Source organism: Schistocerca nitens, chromosome 1, assembly GCF_023898315.1.
Source record: "Schistocerca nitens isolate TAMUIC-IGC-003100 chromosome 1, iqSchNite1.1, whole genome shotgun sequence".
NCBI lineage: Eukaryota > Metazoa > Arthropoda > Insecta > Orthoptera > Acrididae > Schistocerca > Schistocerca nitens.
In genome coordinates, this window is record NC_064614.1 from 459007332 (window position 1) to 459026100 (window position 18769).

General features: G+C 36.7%; 1 protein-coding gene across 1 annotated transcript in view; it reads left to right on the forward strand.

Annotated features, from left to right (window-relative positions):
* Positions 1-16833, forward strand: part of LOC126253539 (uncharacterized) — a 606491-nt gene extending 589658 nt beyond the window's left edge. The window contains exons 217-223 of the mRNA XM_049954972.1: positions 1415-1663; positions 1971-2159; positions 7814-8052; positions 8298-8568; positions 9451-9689; positions 9830-10016; positions 15134-16833. Of these exons, the coding sequence (XP_049810929.1) occupies positions 1415-1663; positions 1971-2159; positions 7814-8052; positions 8298-8568; positions 9451-9689; positions 9830-10016; positions 15134-15372 (1613 nt within the window). The 3' untranslated portion in view covers positions 15373-16833. The remainder of the gene's footprint in view (positions 1-1414; positions 1664-1970; positions 2160-7813; positions 8053-8297; positions 8569-9450; positions 9690-9829; positions 10017-15133) is intronic.
* Positions 16834-18769: the final 1936 nt, after the last annotated feature.

The window sequence follows — 18769 nt, forward strand, 5'->3', positions numbered from 1 at the left end:
TAGAGGGGTGGCTAATATTTTGGTCAGTAAACTTATATTTAGAAGGGGATTATCAGTTTGAGCATTTGTCTGATAACTGAAGGTAGCAATTCCAAAATGGTGATTTAAATTGTGGGATTGGAGCTATTTATAAGTCTCTCTGTCTCAGTCTCAGTCACTCTAGCATGTGTTGAAATATGCTTCATCTGCAGTGGTATACTGCTTAGCTACATCTCATCTCAAACATTGTTGATGGAGCATTATGCCATTTGTGCTGTTTTTTACCCATACTGTTTTCTGCTGCAGTGAGGACGATGTGCATAATTTTGTTTATACAAGATACTTTTGATGTCAGATCAATATGCAACTAGAATGGTCTCATATGTATGCCACCTGATAAAAAATTGTCTTTTGTGATGAGCCTCATTTCAATTTGAGGTACAGTGATGGTCAAGTAGACATGAAAGGGTGTAGAAATGAATGCCGTCTTGTAGAGAGTATTACCCAGTGTCATACTGGAGAAACAGTAAGAGTAATGGTCTGAAACACTGTGAAATGTTGTACACACTCATCTGTTCCAAACTGCAAGTAGTGTTAACAGTACTGGCAAAGGCTGCATGAAGAAAGTTTTAAGAGTTTGAAATGATGTGTTGATTTCAGTGCATTTATTTAAAACGTATGCCAACAGGGCTTTTATTTATTTATTTTCTTCATGCTATCAGCAACATTCAGAACTAGCTCTGTGTGTACTGTTTCTTACCTGAGAATATTCTTTTGTGCAACTGGTTCTCCATTTCTAAATGGAACTTTTGGAAGAGAAGTGATTGAACACTCTTGACATGTGTAGGTTCAACAAAAGCAGAAAATACCGGTAAAATGACAGATAATTGGTTTTGTATGCTGCAAATATTGCCCTTGTTTTTAAAATATTTGACATATTACTCTGTACAAAAACCCTTATCCGCGAGATTGCGGAAAATCTTAAGGCAACTTTGATGTTAAATGTGGTATCCGAATTGCTAAAGTTTTAATTTTGTGATGATCTTTAGATAGTGAAATAAGACCGAAGAATGGTTATTTTCATACATATTTATCTTTTTATAATCACCTAGGGGTCTTGCAGAATCATAAGTGAAGTATACAGTAGGCCATTGTGCGCCCTATAAATAAAACATCTATTTTAATGTTGTCCCTTCTAGAAAACTTGACTGTCTACATGCAGGGACTCTGAGGAATGAAGATACATCCTTGTTTCATGGAACATACATATTAAGTATATTAGCTAGTATGGAGTATAATGTTGCCTTTCTTTTTTAATAATTACTAGGTGCTCACCTCCAAATTTTATTAGCTCCATAAGCAAAACTTTTAACATATACATATGAGTATAATGTAAATCTCACAGTCAATTTGACTCAAGTGTTTGTCTGTGTAGCTCGAACATGTCCAGTTGGGAAGGGTCAAGTTCTGGATGAAAAGGGCAACTGTGTTTGTCCACCTGGTTATGGCTTAGATGACAGTGACACATGTATTCGTTGTGTTGCACAACAAGGATTCAAAATTGATGAAAAGGGTCAATGTGTTTGTGCACTGGAGAAAGGTATGATCATAGATGAACGTGGTCGTTGTGTCTGTCCAGTCCAAGTGGGTTATCACTTGGATGAGAAGGGATATTGTGTAAAAGGTAAATATATTTTATTTATTTATTTATATCTTTTAGATATATTTTTCCCACGTGGAACGTTTCCCTCTATTATATTCATATTTATTTGTTTATTTATTTATTTATTTGGGGGGGGGGGCATCTTTGCATAACTTATTATCATCAGTTTAATTTGTGTCCTGCAATATTTAACAATGTTATTATATACTACAAGAAGAGAATGCTCACAGATTCTTTAAAGATCTCAGTACAGAAAAAATTCTTTAAAAATGTTTAAACAATGCTATACCATGAAGTTTAGTTTTCAATTTTATCTTGTTTTTAACAGACAAATCTCCAAAATGTAATGATGATGATGATTGTGCCGATGAGATGTACTGTAATCAGGAAACCAAGACTTGTGAGAATCCATGTCGAACTAAACAGTGTGGAGTGGATGCATATTGCAGTGCAAGTAACCACCAGGCAGTATGTGTGTGCCATCCTGGATGGTCTGGAAACCCTGAAATTGCTTGCAGTAAGTACTTAATTTTACAGGTTAATTAAATTTTGTGTCATCTATTCTGCCTGACATCTCATGCTCACACTTCTTTTCATACTACGAGTAATTACGTGGGTGAGATACATGTTCTCTAAAATACCCCAATTTCTACACCTGCGGCTACTGACATATTTCACATAGTGCATGGTAGTTTGCATCTTTTATCATTACTAGTCATTTCCTTTCCAGTTCCAATTGCAAATTGAGCAAGGGGATGATGACTGTCTATATGCCTCCGTATATGAGCCCTAATTTCTGTTATCTTATGTTTGTAGCCTTACACAAAATGTACATTGGTGGCTGTAGAATTGTCCTGCAGTAAGCTTCAAACGCTGGTTCTCTAAACTTTCTCAACAGTGTTTTACAAAAAGAATGTCGTTTTCCCTCAAGAAATTCCCTTTTGAGTTCACGAAGCATCTCTATAATTCATACGTGTTGATCAAACCTATCAGTAACTAATCTAGCAGTGCACTACTGAATTGCTTCGATGTCTTCCTTTAATCCGTCCAGATCCTAAACACTCGAGCAGTATTCAAGAATGGGTCACACTATTACTCTGTGTGTGGTCTCCATTACAGTTGAACAACAGTTACCTAAAATTCTTCCAAAAAATCGAAGTCAAGTATTTGTCTTCCTTACTACTGTTCTTCTGTGCTCAGTCCATTTTATATTGCTTTCCAACATTACGCCTGGATATTTAATCAACATGACTGTGTCAAGCAGCACACTACTAATGCTATATTTGCACCTTATAGGACTGTTTTTACTACTTATCCACATTAACTTTCATTTATCTACATTTAGAGCAAGCTGCCATTCATTACACCAACTAGAAATGTTGTCTAAATCATCTTATCACTCAACAATGACACATTCCTCTACACCAGTGTAATCAGCAAACAGCTGCAGATTGTTGCTCACCTGTCTGTCAGATCACTTATGTATGCAAGGTGGCCAGAACGAGTCTGAAAAGCTTGTAATAGTGCTGCAGAATGGGTTGTTGCCGAGAAACAATTGTTAAGGAAAAAATTCAGTATATTGCACTGTTCTGAAGTAAATTAGCATCAAAGTTAGCCATTCAGGCCGTTGTGCATGCAAATTCAAGCACCCCACCAATGATAGTGTTGCCAAACATGTTCTTCATTTGGTGTCCTAAAACCAAACAAGAAAGTGATACAAAAATTGGACAAGGGGCCATAGTAAGGATTGAATCCAAGCCAAAGGCTGAGCAGTCTTTGTCGCTGTTGTCTATGTTATGAGAATAACTGTACTAATTGCATCTGGTGGCATGCTTGAATTTGCATGCACAGTGACCTGACTGACTAAATTAAACACTAATTAAATATGAAACAGTGCAACCTTTTGAATTTTTTTCTTAATATTTATTTCTCGGCGCGGCCTGCCCTGCAACACTTAAAAGCTTTTAAAACTGTTTTGGACCATGTTGTGTAGAAAATAAGAGTGGTCCTATCACACTTCCCTGAACTTCTCCCAACAATATCCTTGTCTCATGAACACTCACCATCAAGGACAAAATAATGGATTCTATTACTTAAGATTTCTTCAAGCCACTCGCATATCTGGGGATTCCCTATACTTGTACCTCCATTAACAGTCTGCAGTAGGACACTGTGTCAAACACTTTTCAGAAATCTGGGAACATGGAATCTGTATGTTACCCTTCATCCATGGTTTGCAGGATATCATGCAACAAAAGGGCAAGCTGAGTTTCTCACGAGCGATTCTTTCGAAAGCTGTGCTGATTTGTGGAAGATGATTTTCCATCCCAAGGAAATTTATTGTATTAGAACTGAGAATATGTTCGAGAGTTTCTGCAGTAAACTGATGTTACGGATATTGGTCTGTAATTTTGCAGATACAATCTCGCACCTTTCTGATGTACGGAAGCCACCTGCATTTTTTTCCAGCCACTTGGGACTTTCCACTGAGTGTGAGATACATGATAAATGCAAGCTGGGTAAGGGGCCAGTGCTGTAGAGTGCTCTCTGTAAAACTGAGCTGGGATTCCATCTGGACCAGGCAACTTATTTGTTGTCATCTCTTTCAGTTGCTTCTCTTTTCCTTGGAGAACCTCTGATTCTCTGTCAGGATTTTTCCCCCTTAGTCAGAAAGCCAAATTTTAAGGCATCAGTGACTTTCAGTGCGTGATGTCCAGGAACCATGTGGCTTCTACCTTTTTGTTGTAGGAGTAGGATTTTCTGGCAGACAGCTACTAAGTCACCTGGATGGTGGTCAAATTTTTGTTGCTCCAACTCACTTGACAAAATTTGTCAGTCTTTTTGAAATTAAGATTGTGGAACAAGAATCAGACTTCAGATTTCATGGATACAATTTAAATTGTGATAGAGATACTGGACCATGACAAAATCACTAATGTCAGTCAGATAAGTGAAACAATACAAAAATTTCTGAACAACAAGACAACAGACGAACAAGGATAAACTTCTACACACTAACTTGTCCAGTTTTATTACTATCGAATCTGAACTTAGACATCTAGGAAAAGCAAAATTTCAAGAGTCCAGGACATTAAGGTGAGATTTCTTAGAGCTCTTAAAAGGTGCTATAGAAAAGACAAGATAAGGAATACATTCCTAAATGACAAAAAATATTAGAGCTATCTGGAAAGTAATGCCCATTTCATGTGGTGTGGGAAGAAGCAGGAGGGAATGGAACAGTCATTACACTAACTTACACAGTCAGATCTGTGCTTACGGCCATGAAAATTAGAAATCCGTGCCTACAGTAGCAGTCAAAATGAGCATTGCAATTTAAAATCTCACCGAATGTAAAACCCATTTCGTAATTTAGTTTCTCGTGACAAAAAATATCCAAGCTGTCCACTTCCCTCAGGAAATATATATTGTAATAGGGATGGCATGTGATGACCATAGGTGTTGTGTGTCAGATAATGGAAAGCCCTGTATGAAATAATGATAATGTGGAAAGGATAGATTGCTACTTACCACAAAGAGAAGATGCTGAGTCTCATGCAGGCACAATAAAAAAGATGCTAAAATATTAAGTGTTTGAACAAGGTGGTCCTTCCGAAACAGAAAACACACACACCCATATTCACACAAGCACAACGCACACACACATGGCCACTGTCTTGCAGACACTGGAGTAGTCAGGCTACATTTGTCCTTCAATTCTTACACAAATTATACTATAATATAGAAAGGATAGAGTGTTACTCATCACATAAAGAAGGTGCTGAGTTGCAGACAGACACAATGAGAAAGACTGCTAAAATATTAAGCTTTTGGGCAATGTCCTTCTTCCAAAATAGAAAACACACATACATTTTCATACAACTCACACACACATGACCACTGTCTCCAGGCACTGGAGTAGCTGGGCTCCAATGTCCGAAGACACTGGCCGTGTACGTGTGAATTATGCTTGTGTGAAAATATGTGTGTATCTCCTATTTTACAGAAAGGACCTAATCTGAAACCTTAATCTTTTAGCTATCTTTTTCATTGCACCTATCTGCAACACACTGCCTCCTTTACGTGGTGAGTAACAGTCCTTCGTTTTCATATAACAGTGTCATTTGTGTAAGATTTGATGTACAAATGTTCATGATCATCAAAAATTTGACTGTCTGTATGTAGTTATCAACAAACAGGTATAAAAAAATTGATGAAAATATTCATGAAAATGGGTATTTCATGATATCTCAACTCTCAATGGTGTGTTTTGTGACTAAATTTTTAAAGTACCAGAGTTTCTGTGCTCATTGAGTTCCAAAATTCCTTTCTCTCTGTTCAGTAGGCCTTCTCCTTCCACATCACAAGAGAAAATATGTGAGTTTTTCTTGCTAAAGCAGACATAAAAAAGCAGTCAGTGATGTGGGGTCGTATCAACTTATCCAGTAAACCAAAAAAGCATGCAAAAAATGGTCAGCCATAAAGATTATGGCTACCATTTTTTTGGTACACTAAAGAAATCTTGTTTGTGGATTTTATCGAATGTTGAAGAACAATCAAAAAGTGAGAAGATCCATTCAAATCAAGTTGCTACTGTCATATATTTGCATGGGAATGTTTGCCCGAACTCTGATTTGTGTCAGTTCAAATTGGGCAGTGTTGAACAGCAGCCTTACATTCCAGGCTTGGCTCCCAAGTGATTTCTGACTCTTCATGATCATGGACAAGTATCCTGGGTTCAAATGCTTTGATTCCAACAAAGAACTTCAAGATGTTGCCACAGGTTGGCTGCTACCTCAAGTGGCAGAATTTTATAAAAAGGAAATTCGCCTACGAATTGTGATTATATTGTGGGTTATATAGAGAAGTAATACAAAGGTGTAGTCCTAAGATTTGTGTGATAAATTTGCTTTGACCATTGCAGTATTTTATTTATAGCCTAACCAAGGTTACTTTCTGAACAACCATCACATACAATGCAATAAATAGTGAATACAGGTAGCATACTTATGAGAAAAATTTTATATCACATGTTCAGATCAGTTGCATAATCTATCTCAAAGATAATTTTCATGGCAAATAAGATTCTAGTACAAAAATAAAAAAAGAGAAAGAGAGAGAGGGGGGGGGGGAGTGGCCATCTGGGATATGACTTGCCGATACTCTATGAAAGCTTCGGAATGTCAACCGGGAGAACCAAAGTGTAAATATTGACTAGGAAGACTAGGGAAATGATTGGCTCCAGAACAAGTTGTGATGGAAGAAATTGCCAGTGCCAGAATTTGTGAGGTCAGTTGCTCTTCATCAGATTGCGCACCATTATGTGGAGTTGAATTCCAAATCCTTCCATAACAAAACACTTTGTAGTAATATATCTATTAGATCTGGACATGAAGTCAAAAGCCCCATTAATGCTCTTTGAAATAAGTTAATCGCATGTTGGCATTTAGTTTCATCATCTCCATTCCTTTCACTACATAGTCATTCATAATAATACACACATTTTATGCAGCACAGTTATTCATCACAATCATGCAGTTTGTACAATTATAAACATGACATAGCATTCACAATTTTAGGAAGGCATTAAAGTACTGGAAGCCTCACCAGAGTTTAAGAGTTTCTGTCCCTGGAATTTAAAAAGTCTACTTTCTCTCCTTCTCTCTCTCTCTCTCTCTCTCTCTCTCTCTCTCAAAAGTTACTCTTTATGACTCTATTCCACGTGAGCAGTATCATCTTACTTTTCATTTTGAGAACCTGGGAAAATTTGTCAGTGTTATTTTGTTTAATTAATTTCAGAAATTCTGTTGCAGTTTATGATTATAACCAAATGCTTTTATAGCCTAATATTTCATCACAGCTGACCCTTTCCTCCTTTTCCTCCACCCATTCTGTGTAAACTGTGGAGAGGGCTTACATATTTTGTGATTTCCCTAAAGAAGTTTAGACAAAAGCCTGAATCTTTCATAGCCATCTTAATTTGCTCTCCTTGCCCAGTCCACAGTTATGCTCAGTCTCTAATGAACTCATCATTTACATCTTAAACCCTAAACTTCCAGTCTTTCTTCTTTGTGTTCTTGAATGTAATATTTACAGGCACCCATTGCTTAGTAAATTAGCAGCCTCTATGCCATGACATGTTCCTCTTTATATTAGTTATATTTATGTTTACAGATGATTCACGTGTACCAAGAACAGAGTTCCCCAAGCCTGAGATCACTGTGAACTGCAAGTCAGACGGGGTTGAAGTTGAATTTAGCTTGCCTGACCAGACATTTAATGGTATTCTCTATGTGAAAGGCCATAGCAAAGATGATCGTTGCAGCAGATTGATTACCCCATCTTCTGGTTCTGCACCTCAGTCATTACTTTTTAAAGTAAACTTTGGCACATGTGGTCTTATTCATTTCAATGTAAGTATGCTCATTTTGTCTTGTCCTTCTTGCGCTTTAAAGAGTTGGAATGAGCTAGATCATAACTCCAATTTGGAATAGAAGCTTCTGAACCAATTTTAATAGTTAATCCTAAAATTATTTTAAAAAAAGAGTCAAAATATCATTTAGATTTATTTTTACTAATTATAAATTATTTACTCACGACTAGCTATTTTCATCAATCTTTGGGCTGCTCTTAACTGTGTTTCAAAAATATTTTTCAGAGAGAAGCAAGTTTCCTCCTTGTGCTACAGAAACACCCTAAACTTGTAACGTCTACAGCACAAGCATATCACATTGTTTGCAAGTATCAAACTGGTGAGCAGAATGTAACAGTAGGATTTAATGTATCAATGCTCACAACAGCTGGCACTATAGCAAACACAGGGCCACCACCTGTGTGTACAATGAAGATAATTACAAATGCTGGACAAGAAATTAGGTCAGCTGAAATAGGTGAAAACTTGCAGCTTCACGTGGAGGTGACACCATCCAGTAAGCATTTTTTTATGTCAAAAAAAAAACACCTTTTAAAGGCTTATATTTGTAGGATTTTTATTTAGTTCTCTAGTAGTTAATTATGAGATGAACATAAAGCTAGATTCCAAACAAAAGCTTTAATTGTGCAGATTTATAACTCCATTACCAATTTCACACACGTAAAAACATGAATTATTTATACCCTTTGCACAAATAATTTCAAAAAAGAAAACTTTGTAGATGAAATTAAGATCATAAGACCATCATGTACCATATAATGGAAATGTTGAACATTGGCGTATTTACTGCACTTACCTAATAAAAGAACCTTTAATGACATCTAGTTTCCTCTGAAGAGTGTTTTTGGTTCCTTTCTTTAAAAAAAAGGGTAATCTATATTTGAAAAGGAAAATGGAATTAACACTGTTTACTGGAACCTAATAGACAAGTGACCATCTCATTAGAAACAAAATTTAGAAACCAGAAATCTATCACCCTACAGGCACATGAAATTTTAATTTGGGATTAATGAATGGGATGGGATATATGAAGTTATTCCAGCCTAGTGTCATAAAAGATTACCATGATAGTTGCCTTGAAGCAACATGCTCACTTTTGCATATAGATAACTGATTATAGAAATTCTACAAGTCATTTATATCTTACTCAGTGGACTAGTGCAAACATCAGATGCATTCACAAGTTATCCAGTAGATTTAAGACTTAATTTTGTGCTCACTAACATGAAGGAAGAGCATGATAATAAGACTTACATGCATAAATCTGGTGAAGACCATTTTAAGATAGTGACCATTTAACATAAGAGCTTTGCATATATGCACAATACTACTCACAAACTTATTCTTAAGAATTCAGGCAATTTTTTTTTCTCTACAGATATATATGGTGGTTTTGCACGAAGCTGTATCGCAAAAACTGTTGAAAACAATGTAGAAAATGAATATATGGTTACTGATGAAAATGGCTGTGCCACAGATCCAACGATATTTGGAGAATGGAAATACAATGCTGAAACGAAGTCTCTAGTGGCTAGTTTCAATGCATTCAAATTTCCTAGCAGTGACAACATCAAATTTCAGTGCAACATCAGAGTTTGCTTTGGAAAATGTCAGCCGGTATGTAACAAGTTTTTATTTGTTACTGTAATACTTCAAGGATAAATTTTTTGCTATTTGCAGTAATTTTCAACAAATATTTTATGTATAGTGTTTTTTTTTCAGTACACCATTACTAATATTTAATTTCTTGTATACAGGTAAATTGTAGAGACACTAATGCATTTGGCCGACGGAAACGAGAAATTGAAGCACCAGAGAATGACACTAATGTAGCTATTGCGGAGTCAATGTATGAAGGGCAGCTCAGAGAAGAGATAACAATACAGTCCAATGCAATACTGACATTCGAACGAAGGGAGGAAAGATACACAGCCTCAACTGATGGTGAGTAATTAAAGTCATAATATGTGCAATTATTTTATTATGTAGTGTTGGATATTATCTTAACCAGTTTTCTGCCTCTCTCCCTTAGTCTAAGAGAGTTTGTATGTTCAAGATTAACTGACTCGGAGAGCATGCTTAGCTAGAAAATAAGAATTAAATGAATAGTAAGTGAGTAGAAACAAGTTCATACTGTTCTGAGGCCCTAAGAAATGTGTATGTTTAATGTGTGTGTGTGTGTGTGTGTGTGTGTGTGTGTGTGTGTGTGTGTGTGTGTGCGTGCGTGCGTGCGTGCGTGCGTGGGTGTTGTTTTTCCAAGTGATAAGAGTATTATTAATTCTGCTTTAGTTCTTCAATCTGGTACAGTTAATGTACTTTCTAGAATGTGGACACAATTCAGAATAGGGTCTTGATATGTTGCTCTTTAGTTGAGAGATATGCTGTGATAAAAATCCATCGCAGTCCCTCAAATCGTGTCGCAAAAATAACTGACTCATTGAACCAAGACATAATCATATCCCAAAGTGATAAACAAAAGATTAGAAATACATGTTCACTTGCAATAAAGTCATATATAAACCAGCTTCAAAGTCATACTTGGCAGAAAGTCTCCAATTTACACAACTTTAGAGAGAAGTGATATTTGTTAATTAATTTTCATCAGTCACTTCAAATGGCATTTCTCATTAAAACATGCAAGCAGAAGTATACTGCTAATCTGCCACCTGTTTGATTAGTAATGGTGCTAAAATATCATACAGAAGAGGTCAGCATCTATATAACAGTACAAAGGACTGTCACAATCCAGCTGCAGAATTTCATATCAAAAACTGCTGCAAATTGCTGAAGGGTACAGTCATACAGGTTAAAAATATTCATTAGACCCAAAAGGCATATTAAGTGAGGAAGAAGAAGCTCAAGCTAACAGATCTCTGCTGTGAAAAAGTGAAAAATATTTAGTGGTCCACAATAGATAGGCATAACATTTACTAATCATATCCTGCCAAAAACTTTGTAAGCTGAAAGCAAATTTTCAAGTGTGTGGACCTTTGTCAGGAGTTATGTGGTATGCAGCTATGTGAAACATACATGGAGGAGACTGAATCAGTTAGAAAGTCACTGAAGGGTAAACTTAGTTTGTTTGTACCCATTTTAAGATTATGAAGGCCACCATGTCACACATTAATATTGCACATGTCATATATGCAAATGTGTCTTAAATGTGGCCTAATACAATGAATAAAAGAATAAGATATCTCAGTACACATTCTGTCAGATTTAAAGTTTCACCGTGACAAGTAATCTTATATATATATAAAAACAAAGATGATGTGACTTACCAAACGAAAGCACTGGCACGTCGATAGACACACAAACATACACACAAAATTCAAGCTTTCGCAACAAACTGTTGCCTCATCAGGAAAGAGGGAAGGAGAGGGAAAGACGAAAGGATGTGGGTTTTAAGGGAGAGGGTAAGGAGTCATTCCAATCCCGGGAGCGGAAAGACTTACCTTAGGGGGAAAAAAGGACCGGTATACACTCGCACACACACACATATCCATCCACACATATACAGACACAAGCAGACATATTTAAAGACAAAGAGTTTGGGCAGAGATGTCAGTTGAGGCAGAAGTGCAGAGGCAAAGATGTTGTTGAATGACAGGTGAGGTATGAGTGGCGGCAACTTGAAATTAGCGGAGATTGAGGCCTGGTGGATAACGGGAAGAGAGGGTATATTGAAGAGCAAGTTCCCATCTCCGGAGTTCGGATAGGTTGGTGTTAGTGGGAAGTATCCAGATAACCCGGACGGTGTAACACTGCGCCAAGATGTGCTGGCCGTGCACCAAGGCATGTTTAGCCACAGGGTGATCCTCATTACCAACAAACACTGTCTGCCTGTGTCCATTCATGCGAATGGACAGTTTGTTGCTGGTCATTCCCACATAGAATGCGTCACAGTGTAGGCAGGTCAGTTGGTAGATCACGTGGGTGCTTTCACACGTGGCTCTGCCTTTGATCGTGTACACCTTCCGGGTTACAGGACTGGAGTAGGTGGTGGTGGGAGGGTGCATGGGACAGGTTTTACACCGGGGGCGGTTACAAGGGTAGGAGCCAGAGGGTAGGGAAGGTGGTTTGGGGATTTCATAGGGATGAACTAAGAGGTTACGAAGGTTAGGTGGACGGTGGAAAGACACTCTTGGTAGAGTGGGGAGGATTTCATGAAGGATGGATCTCATTTCAGGGCAGGATTTGAGGAAGTCGTATCCCTGCTGGAGAGCCATATTCAGAATCTGATCCAGTCCCGGAAAGTATCCTGTCACAAGTGGGGCACTTTTGTGTGACTTACCATACGAAAGCGCTGGCAGGTCAATAGACACACAAACAAACACAATCATACACACAAAATTCTAGCTTTCGCAACCAACGGTTGCTTCATCAGGAAAGAGGGAAGGAGAGGGAAAGACGAAAGGATGTAGGTTTTAAGGGAGAGGGTAAGGAGTCATTCCAATCCCGGGAGCGGAAAGACTTACCTTATGGGGAAAAAAGGACAGGTATACACTCGCACACACACCCATATCCAACCACACATACTTGTGTCTGTGTATGTGTGGTTGGATATGGGTGTGTGTGCGAGTGTATACCTGTCCTTTTTTCCCCCTAAGGTAAGTCTTTCCGCTCCCGGGATTGGAATGACTCCTTACCTTCTCCCTTAAAACCCACATCCTTTCGTCTTTCCCTCTCCTTCCCTCTTTCCTGATGAAGCAACCGTTGGTTGTGAAAGCTAGAATTTTGTGTGTATGATTGTGTTTGTTTGTGTGTCTATTGTCCTGCCAGCGCTTTCGTATGGTAAGTCACATCATCTTTGTTTTTAGATATATTTTTGCCACGTGGAGTGTTTCCCTCTATTATATTCGTATATATATAAAATAAAATAAAATAAAAAATTTAAAAAAAAGTAAAGTCTTTTATAAGTGAGGACCGAAAGAACTAAATGAGAAACAGAGAACATTAAATATCTTCTTTAAAGTAACAAAAGCAATTTATTGTGAAATTTACTTCCTTGTATAATTGGATTGTTTGTAAACTGGGAGAAAAACACATCTATGGGTCTTAAAGTAATAAGATAAAAACTTTTCTACAGTATGTTGAAAAAGAGAATGAAATATACTGACTGACTTTGCCAGGCTTAAAAAAACTACCATTAAAATTACCACATTTTTTCCAATGTTTGTAGGTTTCATATCACCAAGACCTAGGAATTACAATTACGAACAACTTAAATTGGAAGGAACACATAGAAAATGTTGTGGGTAAGGCTAACCAAAGACTGCGTTTTATTGGCAGGACACTTAGAAAATGTAACAGATCTACTAAGGAGACTGCCTATGCTACACTTGTCTGTCCTCTTTTTAGAACACTGCTGCACAGTGTGAGATCCTTACCAGATAGAACTGATGAAGTACATCGAAAAAGTTCAAAGAAGGGCAGCACATTTTGTATTATCACGAAATATGGGAGAGAGTGTCACTGAAATGATACAGGGTTTGGGCTGAACATCACTATTAAAAGAAAGGTGTTTTTCGTTGTGACAGAATCTTCTCATGAAATTCCAGCCACCAACTTTTTCCTCTGAACGCGAAAATGTTTTGTTGACACTGACCTACATAGGGAGAAATGATCACCACGATAAAGTAAGGGAAATCAGAGCCCGTATGGAAAGATATAGTTGTTTGTTCTTTCCATGTACTACTCGAGGTTGTAATGATAGAGAATTGTGAATGTGGTTTGATCAACCCTCTGCCAGGCACTTAAATGTTATTTGAGGAGTATCCATGTAGATGTAGACCAGTAAGAAAGATTCAAGTTACAATAAACAACCAGAAATTATGTTAATATCGTATTTTGGAAAGACATTGGATTATTATGTACACATGACAGCTGAACAGTGTAAGAGAAAGAACACTACATAATTTACAAAACTATTACCAAAAGTATTGCCATATATAATGTGAAGGTCTGTGAGCTGAATTAAGGACAGAGTGAAAAGAAGATTGCTGGCACTGGAGTCACTGTTGTACAAAAAATTGTGGCATGTTTAGGATGGAATATGTAGAAACAATTCAGTAGAAGAAGCTATGACAGCGAATATGGTGATAATTTGTTCCATAGAAACAAGACAACTATTGTGGCTCCAATAACTAGAGAGATAGGATGGAAGGCATCAGATGACCAAGATGTGTATGAAGATTGAAATTCCCAAGGAAAAAGGAAAGGATGGCGTCTATTAGAACATAGGAAGAAGGTGTCTGTAAAGTAGAGGCTGGCACCTCATTAGTTCACATTTAAATGGACTATTCACATTGCATAGATGATTCGGTTGTCATTCAGTCTTCAGGTGTGAACATGTTTTCAGTATCCCCCTCCTCCAGTGCTTGCAAAGGTGTGGTAGATATTACAGACAGTTATGAGCATTTACATATATGTAATGGTTACTTACAGTGTATGCACCACTATTATGATAAGCAAGGGCTCGACAGGTACATATACTTGTAGAAAATGTGCCATGATTTCAAAATTGCGACTGATGACCTCAGAAGTTGAGTCGCATAGTGCTCAGAGCCATTTGAACCATTTGAACCATTTCAAAATTAAATGATAAGGCAAGTGTGACTGGTGATAATAATGCCTGGCAGTTATCAGGTGCTTTTCATATATCTCAGTTTGTTAATTGATAGTTTCAGCAAAATAGTCACTAAATTGTTAATATATGCTTTGACATAGCAATTGAAATGAAGAAAGGAAGTAATGCATAAAGGAAATGTGTACAAAAGATCCACTTTGAAATTGATAGGTTAATCTGAGCAACATTGTCAACTTTTTCATTTTCATCACTATTTAGTGAAAGTTTGTCATTTTATGGTTTGCTAACATAGTTATGTGTTTTTTGTGCACTTATGTGTGGAAGCATATAGAGATGTGGAACACGTCGTATGAATGAATGAATCAATGTTTACAAATAATGCAACATTCAGTAATCATATCTAATACTAAATTATTATTAATTTAATGATATTTCCTTTATCTAAAAAAGAAAATTTTCCTTAATTTTACAGCACCAGAGACACAGAAACCTGAAGACATATGTGTATCAATGGTTGGATTCATAATTGCTCTTGTGATAACTGCTCTCCTTGCATTAGTAGCTGTGGCAGTAGCAGTATCGTGTTGGCTTGTAGCTTACCGTCGAAGACCAAAGCTGGCTGGGCCATTGCCTCATCCTCCTGAATTCCCAAATCCACTTTTTACAACACCAGAACCAGTTGCCGAACCCTCGCCTGATTATCTTACGTGATTTGTGATATTTTACTCAAGTAAAACATGTGGGACCTGAATCAATCACTCTGGTGCTCAGTTTGTGACTGACATAAAGAAACTAGTTCCTCCTTCATACAATGGTTAGCTTCAATTATTAATGGACTATTTTCAGAATGTATAGTATGTATCTTGTGTTGCTAAGGAGGAAAAGTGAAAATGCAATTGAGATCATATCATAGTCATAATCTGAAGATCTAAAATGCATTTTCCACAATGTAGTCACCTCCTCCAATGGCTTTGTGTAAATGACACGAAATAGGGTTTGTTCCACATAGCAGTGGTGGTGGTTTATTTTATAGTAGTTCATACTGAAAATCTTGGTATTGCAAGACTTAAAACATACTGTCAGAATTAAACTTGTTATGATTTTGGTCATTAATGTAGGATTGCCTCCACTTTTATGCTATTGGTTTTATTATTTTACATCTTGTACCCCTAAGCTAGATTTCTTTGCTGCATTGTGAGCTTGACTGAATTAGCCATTGGAGGATTTGAGTAGTTACAATGATATAAATAATAAATGTGAATAATGTTGATATGTATTTTGTGTGTTATGTTGTTGTTTGTGTCAGATACTTTTCTGTTACTTGTGCTAATATTCTACAATTCCATGTCACAATTTATCATTAACTCATCATAAAAAACAGTATGGTAAACCTGCCTGCCAGTTTTGCAATCATCATTACACACCTTCACAAATAAAGAAGTATGATGTTTTGAATGTCAAATAATTTTCCAAATAATATTTATTAATTTATCTGCTGTAACTTGAAGAAAAGATTTGAACCTCTCTAAAGCCATGAATAACAAGTCTTCCATTTGCAATTAGATTGCAGCAGAACTGACAATTTAGCCTACACTCTTATTTTCATCACATCTTCATTTAAATATTTATTAAATGTTTGTCCCATAAAAGACTGCCATTTTGCTACAGTAGATGTAGATATGCATGAGTTGGTCACATTTGCCTCATGTATTGTACAGAAGAATTCTCATCCTATGCTGTGCATACCACCTTGTCTGAAAATAAATTTCTGTATATAATGCCAAAATTGCAGAATTTTCAGTGGTTTCATTTGTGTTATATCAGCAAGCTGCTGTTTATTCTGTAAGAACAAAGTTTCTAACATGGGCACATTCTGCAGTGTAATTTATGTGTTTCTACCAGATTGTACTAATGTGCTTCTGTTAGTTATTTTGAAGGGATACTTTTTTTTTCCTTTTGAATATTAGGAATCTCTTCATTCAAAATTTTTTTCGGTGAAGGGTAAAGGTGGTATGCTGTGCCATTTATGATAATTGTATTAATCAAATTAAGCAGTTGCTTTAATTTAACTTCTGAAATACTCTTTGTTTCCAGAGGCCTGAAATAATTCTTAACTGTGAGTGAGTCTTGTAATTGTGATAAATGTCTAATAAAGATGTTGTTATAATTAAATCAGTTTAATTTTTCCTTATCCCTGCACAGTCATCCACAGTCTGGTAACAAAACTCATTTAGTGTAGACATATCATACTGTAGAAATACAGTACAGTAGAAGATGCCAAAGTTTGTTCACTTTAACCTGCTGTGGTTATCATAGCTTTAGGTTTGGTTTATGAAATTTTAATAATTTAAAGAGCATTGCACAAGTTTAGCACAGTATAGGTAATTTAAGAAAAAATGAAGCACTTAATTTTTATAAATTATTCTTGTTCATATGAATTTGTTGACATACTCTACTAACAGATTAATTAAACTGAATTCTATATCCAGAAAGGCGCTTTTGTTATAATTCAGAAAAGCTGTTGCAACCCCTAAAGTGAGATTAACGCCCTTAAATAATTACAGTATTTTCCATCAGTTATAATAAGTTACTACTAATGATTGCAATTCATCAGTGAGAGTATATTCTTTGTAATTACTGACTTAAAAAACAGAACAGTAGCAATCTAAAATATTAAGCAAAGAGTGGCAAAGTAGTGATGACAAAGACAATGACGATGGTGATGATAATGATGATGAATACTGGAATTATTCTAAAACCAAAAATGCAATTCACAGGAGTGGCAGTGTAGACTGCAGATAGTTGGATAGCAGAAGGAAAGTGTGTGAAGCCATAGATTATGCCACGCTTTGAAAGGAGGACATGGAAGCAAATAGAAAATAGAGGTGGGGGAGGGGGGGGGGATTCATCAAAGGATGTTGAAAAATAAAATAAGAGATAAGATAAGCTACTAAGAAGAACTGAAACTGAAAGCAAAGAGGTTGGAGGAGCCATGGTAGGAGAGTTGTTAAGGTGAAGAGGTAAGAGAACAGGGATTATTTGAGATTCAGACCATGGTGGTTATGGAACATAAGAAGCTTATTAAATAACAAAGATGATCTTTTCAACAGTACAGAAAATGGAAAAATTTAATGGACTTTCCTGCAGATGTGGTATACATGACAAAACATTTGGGAGTCCCAGAAAGAGAAGTTCCTATTATTTTATTTTTTATGTATCATGTTGCGTGGGGCGAAGTGAGCTAGAGCTATGATGTTATTCATGGAATTAGTACATAGTCCACAGTATGTTTATTAGAAAATTAATAATATGTAAAAATAATTATGGGTGAATAAACAAATGAATAGCAGCTAGAGAAAATAATTATAATGGGATAGATAAAAAGTCAACTCAATAAGCAACAGCAAGAGAAAAAACACACAAAAGTCAAGGAAATGTGCAAGCTTTAAGAATCAGTGGCTCCTAGTTCTAGCAGAAGGGTTCAAAGGGAAGGAAGACATATGATGCACAAGGACTGGCAAGGTTTTTAAATGAGAAAATTACAGAAAAATCATCCAGAACACTGGGTCAGCAGAGACTTACCGAATGGGATGAGATTGAAAGTCTGATTGTTGGACAATGTAATGGACAAGATTTCAAAACCTTAGAGCTTAAAGACCAAAGAATAGTAATAAGCAAGACTGAGATTACTGACAAGAATTGGTAAGAATGGAAAGCTAAGTGCTTTGTACATGGCGGACAAGTGAGGTGGGGGCTGAGGGAAAATAGACAGGTCAGAAAATAAATGCCATAGAAAACTAAAAGGGAGCGAAGAAAGGAGCAGTTACTGAAAAGAGATTCCAACACCAAAGAAATTAATGTAAATGTAAATTAAGGTCAGGTGCACAGTGAGAGCCAAGGACATGTAACTCCAGTTCCATCTGTGTAGTTCTGATAAGACATAGAAAGGGAGAGAACCCATATGGCAAGTGTGGTGAAACAGGTACTGAGGTGCAACTGCATTGTGTGTTGCCAGTGTACACCCTCTGTCTATGTCCTTTCACCCTAAACTATAACTTGGTTGTAGTCACACCAATGTAGAAGGGCGAACAATGTTAACAGCTGGTAC